At 31.6% G+C, this 13,833-nt stretch overlaps 2 protein-coding genes across 2 annotated transcripts; both read left to right on the top strand.

Moving 5' to 3' along the window:
• LOC109360195 (probable transcriptional regulator RABBIT EARS) lies at positions 5,954 to 6,874 on the top strand. The gene has a single exon (XM_019604916.1). It carries the CDS (start codon positions 5,955 to 5,957, stop codon positions 6,753 to 6,755), a length of 801 nt encoding a protein of 266 aa, XP_019460461.1. The 5' UTR covers position 5,954; the 3' UTR covers positions 6,756 to 6,874.
• Positions 8,283 to 9,203, top strand: LOC109360194 (probable transcriptional regulator RABBIT EARS). The gene has a single exon (XM_019604915.1). The coding sequence runs from the start codon at positions 8,284 to 8,286 to the stop codon at positions 9,082 to 9,084; it is 801 nt and encodes a 266-aa protein (XP_019460460.1). The 5' UTR covers position 8,283; the 3' UTR covers positions 9,085 to 9,203.

Here is a 13,833-nt window from a genome sequence, read left to right as displayed (position 1 = left end):
GAAAATACTAAGATATGTTTCCGCCCTATATTCTTTATTAAAGATTTAATATGAATGATATTGAATATATGATAGTGTTCATTATCTTTAAATAAATCTTTCATTAAAGTTTTATTTAACAAGTGGTACGAGACAATGCATATTAAGCTTTGTTCATTGGTTCTTAGCGTGTGCTAGATGAGATTAACATCTTAGAGCAACCACAACTTATGTTCTTAATGTTATTCTAGATAAGAACATTCTTAATTTGTTCTTATTTTATTTGCTGCTAGAAGTACTCTTAGTTGGTTGATATCGAATGGAGATCCTCCATCTCAAAATGATGGTGTGAGATCAAAATAAAAATTTATTTTTATAATTTTTAACTGTTGTTTTTTTATTGGATAAGGATATGAATATACGTGCGCACAGATTATCCATGCCGAGGAAGATGTATCTGGACCTTTTGATGGGAAGAAATTCCACTTGTTCCAACTACTGCAATTGTATGTAGTAAAACTGTCACTATGCCGCTGTAAGTAAGCTAACTCGGCATTTGGGTTTGGAATCACTTTTTAATTGTTTCCAAACCCAAACACCATAATTTCCAACTTTTTGTATTTAAGTGTTGGAATCACTCGATGTTTTAAATGGTTGTTACTTTATGCTAAATTTGTGAAATTTCTACTTTAAAAAGTTGGTATATTGTTATTTTTGTTCTTAGCCATGAAAGTAGGAACAGATAAATAATTGTCCCACTTCCATGGTAAATGGGAAGAAAATTACTGATCCAATGCCATGTTTTATTTATAAATGAAGTTTTCGGAAGATGAAGGACTTCAAATACTTTTGCTAATCCATCATGATTCATGACAGTGTTCAAACTAAAAATGACAATGAACAGATGAATGTTATAATTATTTTGCTTCTACAACATAAAGCTCTCACAAAACTATTTAAATTAATATAAAGTCATTCTAAATATTAGAGTTTAAGTCTAATGATCAACTAAGGTACACTTCACTCACACTTGAAGCTAAACCGTTCACAACTGTGTATATATGACCGACAATTTTTTTTGGAATATTAAAAACATGTTCCAATTTCTTTGACTTCTTTTTTATTTTTAAAATTTACTATTTTTAGACGAAGTGAGATATAATAATGTTGGAATGTATAAAAAAAGTAGATAAAAAATAATATATATTGATAATATGAGTTTTATACATTATCAATCATTCATATTTAATAATCATTTATTTATTTTTTTAAAATGCACATAAATAATTCACAACACTCAAAAAACTGAAAAAGAAATGCTGACTTTGGCGAGAGACCTATAGGGAAGGTGGGCTAAAAACCTAAGTTCCACGTGACATAAGTTTTGTAAGCTTTTTTTTCTTAAAATGTTGTAATGAGCTTATATAAATAATTGAGAAAATAATGTATGTAACTATAATTTAAGAGTTTTTATATTATAATTGTATTATTTATTTTTAAATATTATTAACTTTTAAATATAACTAATACACATAAACATAAGTAGTAATCAATAATGCATTGACTATATATAAGTAATTTATCAAAACCATATCTTTCTCCTGTCCCTTTTCAGAAACTTTCCAAACATGTTCTATATTTTGGTCCGATTTCTATAAAGCACGTTTACCTAATATATTGATCTATATTGTTCAATGTGATGGATGATTGACATAATTTCACTGAATTAATATGAATCAATTTGATTATTAAAGTGCAAACTTAGGCATCAAATTTTATCATAAAATAAGTTAAAAAATAAAAATAAATAAGATAAGTTCAACGAAACATTCTCATCAGCACCACATATTCTAAATATTGTAGGGTCAGAAAGGGACAATGGGAAACCCGGTTCGACTCATGAGCACTATGCAACATGTCAAAATTTAATGAAATTGATGACAATTGTCGTAATTCATCATTTCTTTAAGTGCACAGAAGCAAAATCAAATGCAAATAGAAAAAATAGAGAGGGGTTTTCAATTTGAAGCAGAATCCATTTTTTCAATTTAAACTTCCAGCTCCGATTCTTGCCCTAACCTCAGGATCGCGGTAAGTCTTTCTTTTATTATTTTCCGGCATCGCCATCTCCGTCTGCTTCCATTTTCATCGCGGTAAGTCTTTTTTGTTTAATTGAGTAATTTTTTTCCAATGTCAAATTTCGTTTTCTTAATGTCATTGTCGGAATCAAAGGCTTTACATACTATTTTGGACCTTTTTGTATTGATTTTTTTAAGTTAATTTCTAAATAGGTAATGTCCCAATTGATTAGATCACATTTATCATGTGCAGGGAAATGGGGTCAGATTTAATTGTAGCTAAGGATTTTTTTGTGATTTGTTTTCTGCATAATTTTTGGTTATCTGAGATTGAGTTTGATAGTGGAATTACTGAATGGTAGTTGATGATGCTCATAGTAGCTTGTTAGAGATGTGTCCAGTTTTGGGGAGGTGGAATCATACTTAAGTTCTCAGATTATATATTGGACCCCTTTTAAGGGGATCAAAATGATGAGGTAAGGATTCAATCAAATTTATGACTATAAGTCTATCTCTAAGGTTACGGGATCGAGTGACAGATACTTCATTTAGGTAAAATAAAATATTGACAGAATATTTAAGGTTAATAGTGGCACGCTCAGTAAATTCATAGACCCGATGTCAAATATCAAGGCTGACATATATTACATATATACTCACCTATATATGTATTATGCAAGTTTATTATTTATTTAGTCTCATTAAATATTCACCATGTATAGTTGCTTTGATGAATACAGAAATCAATTTTGTATATTCTCGCTTTCACCATTGCTTCTGATTCCAGATCATAGCTTGATTATGATATGTTTGCTATGTTGTCTGGTCCTACAATTGCTGCCATGTGTGTGGTATACCAAACATGTAGGGATGAGTTCTTAGCTGTTGCGAAGATGTAAGCCCATTATCATCTTTCAAATGTAGTGGATGATTTGGTTGTGTCTCTTTGTAAGTTCATTAATTTTATGGATCCATTATTTGTGGAGAAGTCAATCCTAGCCTTTGCAGATCACAGAAGTACACTATGTCATTCCTTTCCTCATTATCCAATTTTACTTAGATCTTTCAAATAAGTGGCTGTAAATAGTTTGGATGATACTATCTGTGAATGCTTAACATCTGAGTATCTTCATCTTTTAAATGATAAATGATAAATGATAAATGATAAAATTATTCACCCAAAGTTATAATTGGTCATTGTAAAGATATTAACTATTTCGCATTAGTTTCTAAGCTACTATCGCAAGCGTTTTAAATTTTTAAAAGTATTGCCATCTTCTAAATAATAATTGTTAAAATTGTACATGAAACTTTTGAATGATGAAAAGTTTTGTATATTTAAATAACTATACTATATTAGCTTGAATGTTACTATTGGTGAACATTTTAACTCTCGAGTACTTTCATCTTTACAATTATAATGATAAAGTTGTACACGGTAAGTTATTAATGATCAAAAAGATTTGCTGTAAATTTTGTTAGTAATTACTTGCAATACCTTGAATGCTGTGAGCATTTCCACATTTAAGCATTTTCATCTTCTAAATGGTAAAAATGTGCATTGGAACTTTGTTCATTAAATAATTTCTGTGCTTTTTCATCTTCTAAGTATAAATAGATATAAAATAAATACTGAAAATGATTTAATCACAAATTTTGGGTTCCAATTATAAAATCGGAAACCTTTCTTATGCATAGCCTTGTTCATTAGGGCCATCTTATATATAATTTCCAACTACTCTTCCACACAAGTTGAGAGTGAAGACAGTTCCACGAGAATCTATTATAATATTTTAGATTTCACAAGTCAGTGACTTTGACATCTGGGCATAATTTTCTGTGCTATTATCGTTTTCCTGTTGGAATTATGTATCTACAACTATCTCAACATTATTAGTCTTTTATCCTGTTCAGTTGCTATACTGTGTTCAAACATCTATTGATTCTATTCCTACTTTTTTTAACATCAACTTTTCAAGTTTGAACATTGTATTTTCACATTATACATTTCTCGTTAACTCATATTCTTATAGTTTTTATATAATATATACTAACAAAACTTATTTTTTTTTTGTATAAAGCATCGGTATTATCCTGCCCTACACCAACCGAAGACAATCCTGTTTTTGCAAATGGTTCTTTTCTTTAATTAATATATCAACAATGGAAATGATATTTGATCATCCATATATATACAAAAAATTAATTTTGTTATCAATATAACTCACAAAACTCAGATATTTAAACAATTGAGTTACTAATACTTGGTAACATGCTTAATTTTGGTTATTCATCACATTTAATTTCATATTTTTTAAATACTTCAGTAACTGAGCTCTGAGTAGAAAATAAATGGAAGAGAGTTATAAATGGCCAGACCTGGATCACTTGCAGTGGCCAGTTTGTCATGAACTTCACGTTATCTTAACCACTCTTCTTTTCTTTTCTTTTCTTTTTTTTTTTTTTTATCAGCAATAGCAATAACGTTATCTTAACCACTTGAATTAGTTTATGAAATAGTACGTAACTAAATCTAAATAAATAAAAATAAAAAACATTCAAAACGTTGGAGCCTTAAGATTCAGAGCTGCATACTATAACTGGGCATTTACCATTGTAAGAGTACGTTTAGTTATTTAATTTGTACAAGTAATTTGTATATCTATAATATATATTCATATTTTTATTTCTCTCCACTGTCACTTAACATCACAAATTAATGTGACTGTGATATACCCTATGGTATTCATCACTTGTTAATCGTCCAAACAACATTTTCCCTAATAAGGCAAGCCAACCAGTGAGGATTGTGATAAGTGTGGAGCACATGACCCATAAGGTTTAAATATTTTTTATTATATAACTAGTTTTTCTCTTTAAAGTACAAATATATTATTGTTTTTATTCTTTCTGAAATTTATTGTGTTGTCAATTATAATTACAATTATTATTTTATGCATAAATTTGCTAAACATTTTGTTGGTTGTAGTAAATAGTAATTAAATATAGTTGGTTCTTATTATTATTTAATATTATTATATAGTTGATCTTTGATTAAAGTAAGAGTATGACATAGTGAGAAAAATATGAGGTTGACTCAATATATATATTGAACACAAGTCCCAACCATTAACAACAATTGAACTAAAAATAAAATATATCTTACATCATCATGATTTGTATAAGACATTTATTTTCATAGATATTATAAATCATTACTCAGTTAAATTTAATTATTTTTATCACTATTCCAAATTCTTTCAAGTTCTAAAATTTCTTTAAACTTTAACATAGATAAATTAGTGGCCCAAAATTTTTATATTATGGGCCCTACAAAATATATAGAGATGCTATGCACAGAGGATCTCCATCCACCAATGATCTATACTTCATGCACTTACTGCATTGTACAATAAAGAAAGATCTCAAATTGGCATATAAGTCAACACAATCAACGGATGGGTGATGGAACAAGCTTCAGGATCCAGTTTAGCAGTATATATATATATATATATATATATGTTTCTCAGTATCATCATAACCGTTATATATCTCCTTCATCCGTGTGATGCAGGACAGTTGCTTAAATGGGACCCCACCAACCATAGAACAATAACTTCCTTCACTAGTCACACTACAAAAGCCAAAGAGAGGCACAAAGCTTCTATAACTAGCCCTTTATAGCTAGTCCTTTTCTTTTCCCTCATACATTCTTAAGTTGCTTTCAATTATAATTACAGATACATCATGCACCACCCCCTACTCCATTTATATTGACTTCACTCCCTACAGCTTTTTCGTAATATAAATATATAGTTCTATATATTTCTTCCTCTAAAAGACAAATATAGTTCTATATATTTCTTCAGCTAGTTTTTCTTGAAAGTGAGCATTATGATGGAGGAATCTGAGTACTTGATGTGGATGAAGAGGAAACAGATCCTGAAGTCACATCTTGAAGCAGTTGGAGATGCCAGCATCAACAATTTCTACTACTCATCATGCGTAGAAAGGGCTTTTGCTGAAGATGCAGCTAGGGTACTTGGTGGGAGCATTTGGCCTCCAAGATCATACTCTTGTACTTTTTGTAAAAGAGAGTTCAGGTCTGCTCAAGCACTTGGAGGTCACATGAATGTTCACAGGAGGGACAGGGCTAGGCTCAAACAAAATCTTAGCCCTCATAATGGTCAAACCCAAACCCTTCTTGAAGTTGATCATCACAAAAATGATCGCAATAACTCATTAGGTAATCATTTTTCTTCGCAAATTTCAAGCTCCCACCAGCTTGATTGTTGTCTTAATCCTAATTCTAGCCTTGCTGCTACAATCACAACAACCAGAACCTCACCTTCTTATTCTTCATCAATTATAGGGTCTTCTTATTCAGAACATCAAGGGATAGTGGATGCAAGAGAAGACAAATTTAAAGGCTTTGGATGTGATAACTATGTTGAAACAAGTTTGTCTGTAGGTTGGAGTTCCATGTTTGGACAAAAGTCACCAATTATTCCATGTGAGGGGTCTCGGGGCAAAACCATCATCAATGGTAAACGACTAAAGACTAACATTTCTTCACTGCCTGTGATGTTACTCAAGCCATGTTCAAATGATAGAGGTCTTGCTTTCCTATCTGCAGAAGTCAAAATGGAGGATTTAGATCTTGAACTCAGGCTAGGGAAACAACATAAAGTTAAGTAGCTAGTGCATAGTAATAGTACAGAAGTTGTGAAATTGTAGTTGAGTGTTTGCTATAGCAATCTTTCCACTTCGCTCTTCCTTTTTCTTTAAAGTTTCTGAGGTTGACAGAAAAAGGCAAGAGAACCTTTCTATGCCTAACTAAATCATGATCATGTAATGATTTAAGCTTTACTTTATTGAAATCTATGAATACTAATTCTATCTCCCTTGATGTATGTTACTATCTTCTTTTTTTCCTTCTTGAATAAATGGTTCTTAACTTTTCAGTTTAATTATAGATTTATCAGAATGATAGATTGCATGCTGCTCAAAGTTAAAATGACAAAGGTGCTTTAGTAGAGTACTTTCAATGAATATTTGAACTTAATTTCAGTCTCCAGAAGCTCATTGTGATCAAATTGGATAACTCTATTATTTGTTGATGAGAAATGATATCTAAAACCTAGGGTACAATGAAGAGAGAGGCAAAAGAATGATGAACAAGTAGAGTAGCTTTCAGATAAACTCAAGTTTGAATTCTTCTGTAAAGAAGTGTAGATATTATTATTATTATTATGTTTTTTATTAATCATTATTATTTTTTTTCTTTGTTTCTATTCACAAAGCAGACTAGACATACATACAGATCTGATGCATCCAGTAAACTGCTAGTTTAGGTACAGGAATCAGGTATGAGAAAAAGTTAACTGTAAGATATTAAAATGGTGAAAGAACTAACAGTAACTGACACTAAAATTCATTTCAGCCACAGATATTCCAGAGAGCTAACAGTAGTTACTCAAATAAAATTAAACCTGCACAAAATAATGAATATCCTTTCTACCCGGATTATCACTAAATATTTGCTTATACCTTTTATACTCTAGAGTATTATGTCAGTAAACCACATTATCAATGATATGCCATATTGTTTTGGTTTTCTTGTACTAGATATGTCACTACTGTTTTTGCATGTGAGTAGGATAAGTGTACACAAGAAATTTCAGAGGAGATGGTTATTTAGATATCTTTAGAAAAATACACCACCTGAAATTTAAAGTATTGTGTTAGAAATAGATTATGAATGTCTAACAAATTAGGATGTTAAATCAACTATAACTAGATTATGCAAAACATATAAATGAGAGAAAATGCATAAGTGTGAATATTGATATACTTAAATTTCACTATAACCGTTATATATCTCCTTCATCCGTGTGATGCAGGACAGTTGCTTAAATGGGACCCCACCAACCATAGAACAATAACTTCCTTCACTAGTCACACTACAAAAGCCAAAGAGAGGCACAAAGCTTCTATAACTAGCCCTTTATAGCTAGTCCTTTTCTTTTCCCTCATACATTCTTAAGTTGCTTTCAATTATAATTACAGATACATCATGCACCACCCCCTACTCCATTTATATTGACTTCACTCCCTACAGCTTTTTCGTAATATAAATATATAGTTCTATATATTTCTTCCTCTAAAAGACAAATATAGTTCTATATATTTCTTCAGCTAGTTTTTCTTGAAAGTGAGCATTATGATGGAGGAATCTGAGTACTTGATGTGGATGAAGAGGAAACAGATCCTGAAGTCACATCTTGAAGCAGTTGGAGATGCCAGCATCAACAATTTCTACTACTCATCATGCGTAGAAAGGGCTTTTGCTGAAGATGCAGCTAGGGTACTTGGTGGGAGCATTTGGCCTCCAAGATCATACTCTTGTACTTTTTGTAAAAGAGAGTTCAGGTCTGCTCAAGCACTTGGAGGTCACATGAATGTTCACAGGAGGGACAGGGCTAGGCTCAAACAAAATCTTAGCCCTCATAATGGTCAAACCCAAACCCTTCTTGAAGTTGATCATCACAAAAATGATCGCAATAACTCATTAGGTAATCATTTTTCTTCGCAAATTTCAAGCTCCCACCAGCTTGATTGTTGTCTTAATCCTAATTCTAGCCTTGCTGCTACAATCACAACAACCAGAACCTCACCTTCTTATTCTTCATCAATTATAGGGTCTTCTTATTCAGAACATCAAGGGATAGTGGATGCAAGAGAAGACAAATTTAAAGGCTTTGGATGTGATAACTATGTTGAAACAAGTTTGTCTGTAGGTTGGAGTTCCATGTTTGGACAAAAGTCACCAATTATTCCATGTGAGGGGTCTCGGGGCAAAACCATCATCAATGGTAAACGACTAAAGACTAACATTTCTTCACTGCCTGTGATGTTACTCAAGCCATGTTCAAATGATAGAGGTCTTGCTTTCCTATCTGCAGAAGTCAAAATGGAGGATTTAGATCTTGAACTCAGGCTAGGGAAACAACATAAAGTTAAGTAGCTAGTGCATAGTAATAGTACAGAAGTTGTGAAATTGTAGTTGAGTGTTTGCTATAGCAATCTTTCCACTTCGCTCTTCCTTTTTCTTTAAAGTTTCTGAGGTTGACAGAAAAAGGCAAGAGAACCTTTCTATGCCTAACTAAATCATGATCATGTAATGATTTAAGCTTTACTTTATTGAAATCTATGAATACTAATTCTATCTCCCTTGATGTATGTTACTATCTTCTTTTTTTCCTTCTTGAATAAATGGTTCTTAACTTTTCAGTTTAATTATAGATTTATCAGAATGATAGATTGCATGCTGCTCAAAGTTAAAATGACAAAGGTGCTTTAGTAGAGTACTTTCAATGAATATTTGAACTTAATTTCAGTCTCCAGAAGCTCATTGTGATCAAATTGGATAACTCTATTATTTGTTGATGAGAAATGATATCTAAAACCTAGGGTACAATGAAGAGAGAGGCAAAAGAATGATGAACAAGTAGAGTAGCTTTCAGATAAACTCAAGTTTGAATTCTTCTGTAAAGAAGTGTAGATATTATTATTATTATTATGTTTTTTATTAATCATTATTATTTTTTTTCTTTGTTTCTATTCACAAAGCAGACTAGACATACATACAGATCTGATGCATCCAGTAAACTGCTAGTTTAGGTACAGGAATCAGGTATGAGAAAAAGTTAACTGTAAGATATTAAAATGGTGAAAGAACTAACAGTAACTGACACTAAAATTCATTTCAGCCACAGATATTCCAGAGAGCTAACAGTAGTTACTCAAATAAAATTAAACCTGCACAAAATAATGAATATCCTTTCTACCCGGATTATCACTAAATATTTGCTTATACCTTTTATACTCTAGAGTATTATGTCAGTAAACCACATTATCAATGATATGCCATATTGTTTTGGTTTTCTTGTACTAGATATGTCACTACTGTTTTTGCATGTGAGTAGGATAAGTGTACACAAGAAATTTCAGAGGAGATGGTTATTTAGATATCTTTAGAAAAATACACCACCTGAAATTTAAAGTATTGTGTTAGAAATAGATTATGAATGTCTAACAAATTAGGATGTTAAATCAACTATAACTAGATTATGCAAAACATATAAATGAGAGAAAATGCATAAGTGTGAATATTGATATACTTAAATTTCACTATTAAGTAAAGTTATCCAATAGGTTTGTAAACTACAGCCAAGAAATTGAGGCAAGATACACCTCAGCACCATCTCACTTATATTTGTGATCTTACTTAAGTCAAGTCCACAATGTATATAAGGTTTGCCTTCTTCCCATTGAAAATGATCTCATTCTTCATAAGCCAAAAGGACCATACTACCACAAACAACAACTTTTTAACATCAAATTCACCTTGGTGGCTTTACCATTGATCACCATTAATCACTACTTTATTGTTATACCTATGCTTCTCGAAATCATATCCTAACTTGTTTCTATATCCACAATCGCCATTGATCACTACTTTCTTCATTATTATATGTATACCCATGCTTCTCCAAATTCTATCAAATTCCAAATGTACAAGCTCACAACGTTTAACACTCCACCCGAAATTTCTTCTGCAATTAAGGACTCACATGAAACACAAACACAAGTTTTAGATAAAGACTTCAATTTAACAGTTCAATTTAGATTTAGTCAAACAAACAACCTTCTATTGCAGGTTATTATTTTCATGAAAATCATCATCCCCTAAATGTCCAATTATCACCCCAAATATTATGAAACAATATTTAATGAATACTGTAAACATAGCCCATCATCATACCCTTAAAGTCCAAACCCTTAAGTTAATCTCCACATATTTCTTCCTAACACGTCCAAAGATTCAACCAACCTCACGGCATCAAATTAAATATAGTAAAAGAAAGAATTATGCAGCTTGAGAGAGAGCGGAACATCACATCATTGGCTTAGTTAACACGTCTTTGTTTGTTTATACTCTTGGTATATGATATGTATCCATGTTAGCCATAGTTATTACTTATTACATTCAAATATGAAAACGAAAAATGATCATAGACATTTAAAATCATTGATAACTTATGTACCAACGAGTTAAAAATGTATTAGTTCATTTAAAACTAACGTTTTAGACGTGTCTAACCTTATTAACCCTTGAACATTCAATAAATTTTCAAGCAGGACACTCTCACAGAAACAACGTAGCTAGGAGCCTAAAAATGTCCATATTCTCCACGTGTTTCGATACCCAAGAATTGTCTTATTATAGTAACGCAAAAACAGTGTTAGCCACCTTATTGTGACATGGACCGTTCCTACAGAATACACGGCGACGTCACAGACTCTCAGCTTTTGTAAGCAGATTTGATGAAATATCGCATTTGACCTCATATTCTTTGCTGTTCTGCACACAGAGAGAGAGAGAGATAGAACAGCATAGGCATTGTGGAATTACTGCTACCATTTTCTCAAAATTTTCCCATTATAGGCTGGACTTATATTTCTTCATTTTCTTTTAGTTAGGTTCACAAATAGTGATAGGACATTAGTGGAAAGAGATATTATTGATGAAGAGGACATGGGTATATAGCTATTCACTCTGGTTGCTAGGAAGCAGCATCTAACTTTATGATTAATGCTGTTGTTCACCATGTATGGTGAAGTAGTTGATTCATGGGATGATTTTCATTAATGCAAATTATTAGCATTTTTAAACTGGACTAACTCATCTGCTCCACATTATATTTGTAACAATTGCATAATTTTATATTTAAATCTAAGATAGTTGATAGGGGCCCATAATTTTATTATAAATTCTCCCTGAAGACAATGACGTGTCTTTGATCGGACTAAGAAAAAAACCCTCATCATGCAATTTACCTATATCAACACTCTTTTCTAAGCTATCATAATTTTATTGTACCCATGTTTAATTCCAGATATGTGCTTAGAGGTGTCACATGGGAATGATGCATATTCTTCTGTCTTTTGGAAACGTATTTATTATAGAAATTTATCTATGTCATCTGATTTAGTAAGTTTCTTTGTAGTTATTGGTGGTTTTGACATATAGCTAGTGTATTTGTAGTAATTCCTCTTGCTCTTGCTTGTTGAAGTTAAGTGTATAGGTTTGACAATTGCAGCTACCTAGCACGTGTGCAGCTTACCTAGAATGTTTGACATACATTAAGAGTTTCTTGTAGCTTTTGGCAGTGAAAACAACTAAACAGACATTTGGTCTGTAATTAATATACTCTTTGCTTGTGAAAGGAACTTTGACAAATGACACTTCACAAGCTTATTCTCCAATTCCCTACTTTTTTCTCTCCCTAGAAACCAAACTCAATTAAGTTGTTATACCATGTTCCAAATAGAGAAATATGGGTCCATTTACTTATATTATTTATTTTCATTCTTTTGACAAAGGGTAAACAGGACTAGAAGGTAATCATCATTCACGTGATGGCATTTGTAACATATAATGAATGAATCTCATCAATGATTGTGATGGGTTTTAATTTGTGTATGACAAACCTGAAGGTAAATGACAAACACAAAGCAATGAAGTCCAATCTTTGAAATACCTTCATGAATCTGTGGATACAAGATATATTCAATAATCAAGATTTTAAGAGAATATGTACTAGTGAAGTCACCAACGTCATTTTTTTTTTGTCAAAGATGACCGCATTTTGTTGATCTCACAAATTTAAAAATCAGATAAAAACATGAAAATAAAATTGGTACATTGACTTACACGTCCATAGCTAGAGAAATTAATTACAGTAGAGTTTATAGTCAAATTAGAGATCTTAAAATAAAACGCCGTAGCACTATTCTGATATACCTATTACCTTATTACTGACTTACCTACCCACCATCCTCATTTAATTGCTCTCTTTCGGCTTTAAAGAAGCTTCTTGTAGCTATTCAACATCTTAATTTAGTTTAAGGCAAACTTGTATAAAACAACGGAGAACACTTTTCAACGATGAAAAATGTAGAATATTAACCCCTCAGTGTGATATATTTAACATTTCAAAAATTGATAAAGGTGTCTTTCTATTTATGTGGGCTCATGTTGAGATCCACAAGACAGTAACAATTGGGCCGACATAGTTATACGACTTAGTACTGAAAACTGCTATTGGGCTCCAGAGTTGGCTCAGTACTATTGATTGGAATTTATAATTAACAATACTTTCCAGTTCCAATTGTTTTTTATAGGATGAGGATCTGCTATCCCCAAATCTGTCATCAACATTGTACCTAACCAATTACAACAAAGCAAAAATTGATAAAGTTATAAATATTTAATTTTTTTAGCTGTCATGGTATAATATGATTGGTTTGAAACAAGTTTTGGGACAGCAGACCCTTATCTTTTTTTATGCACTATAGTATATAGTGTATGTGTTGCTTATCCATCATGGTTGTTACTTCTCACGGCAACCGTAGTAAGTAGTTATTGTTCGTTATGCTGATTATACCGCTTAAATTAACAACAAAAAAAGAGTTGCATGGAAAGAAAATTAACTAGCAGGGAGTATTATGGATGAGCTAATACTCACAGTATTATTAAGTATATAGATATAATTAACCAACACTTTTATCCATAATTGCCAAACGCATTTTTATTTGACGGTATATCCTACTCTTAATCAACTATGATGATCATCAAAGATGGGAAATTCTAACTCTGTAAGTAATGTTTTGTCTTGGGATATAGACTTAGTCCACTTTCACAACAAAT

The sequence above is a fragment of the Lupinus angustifolius genome, chromosome LG11 (assembly GCF_001865875.1).
Source record: "Lupinus angustifolius cultivar Tanjil chromosome LG11, LupAngTanjil_v1.0, whole genome shotgun sequence".
Classification (NCBI taxonomy): domain Eukaryota; kingdom Viridiplantae; phylum Streptophyta; class Magnoliopsida; order Fabales; family Fabaceae; genus Lupinus; species Lupinus angustifolius.
The sequence above is the reverse complement of the archived record's forward strand: the minus strand, read 5'-3'. Positions and strand labels throughout refer to the sequence as shown.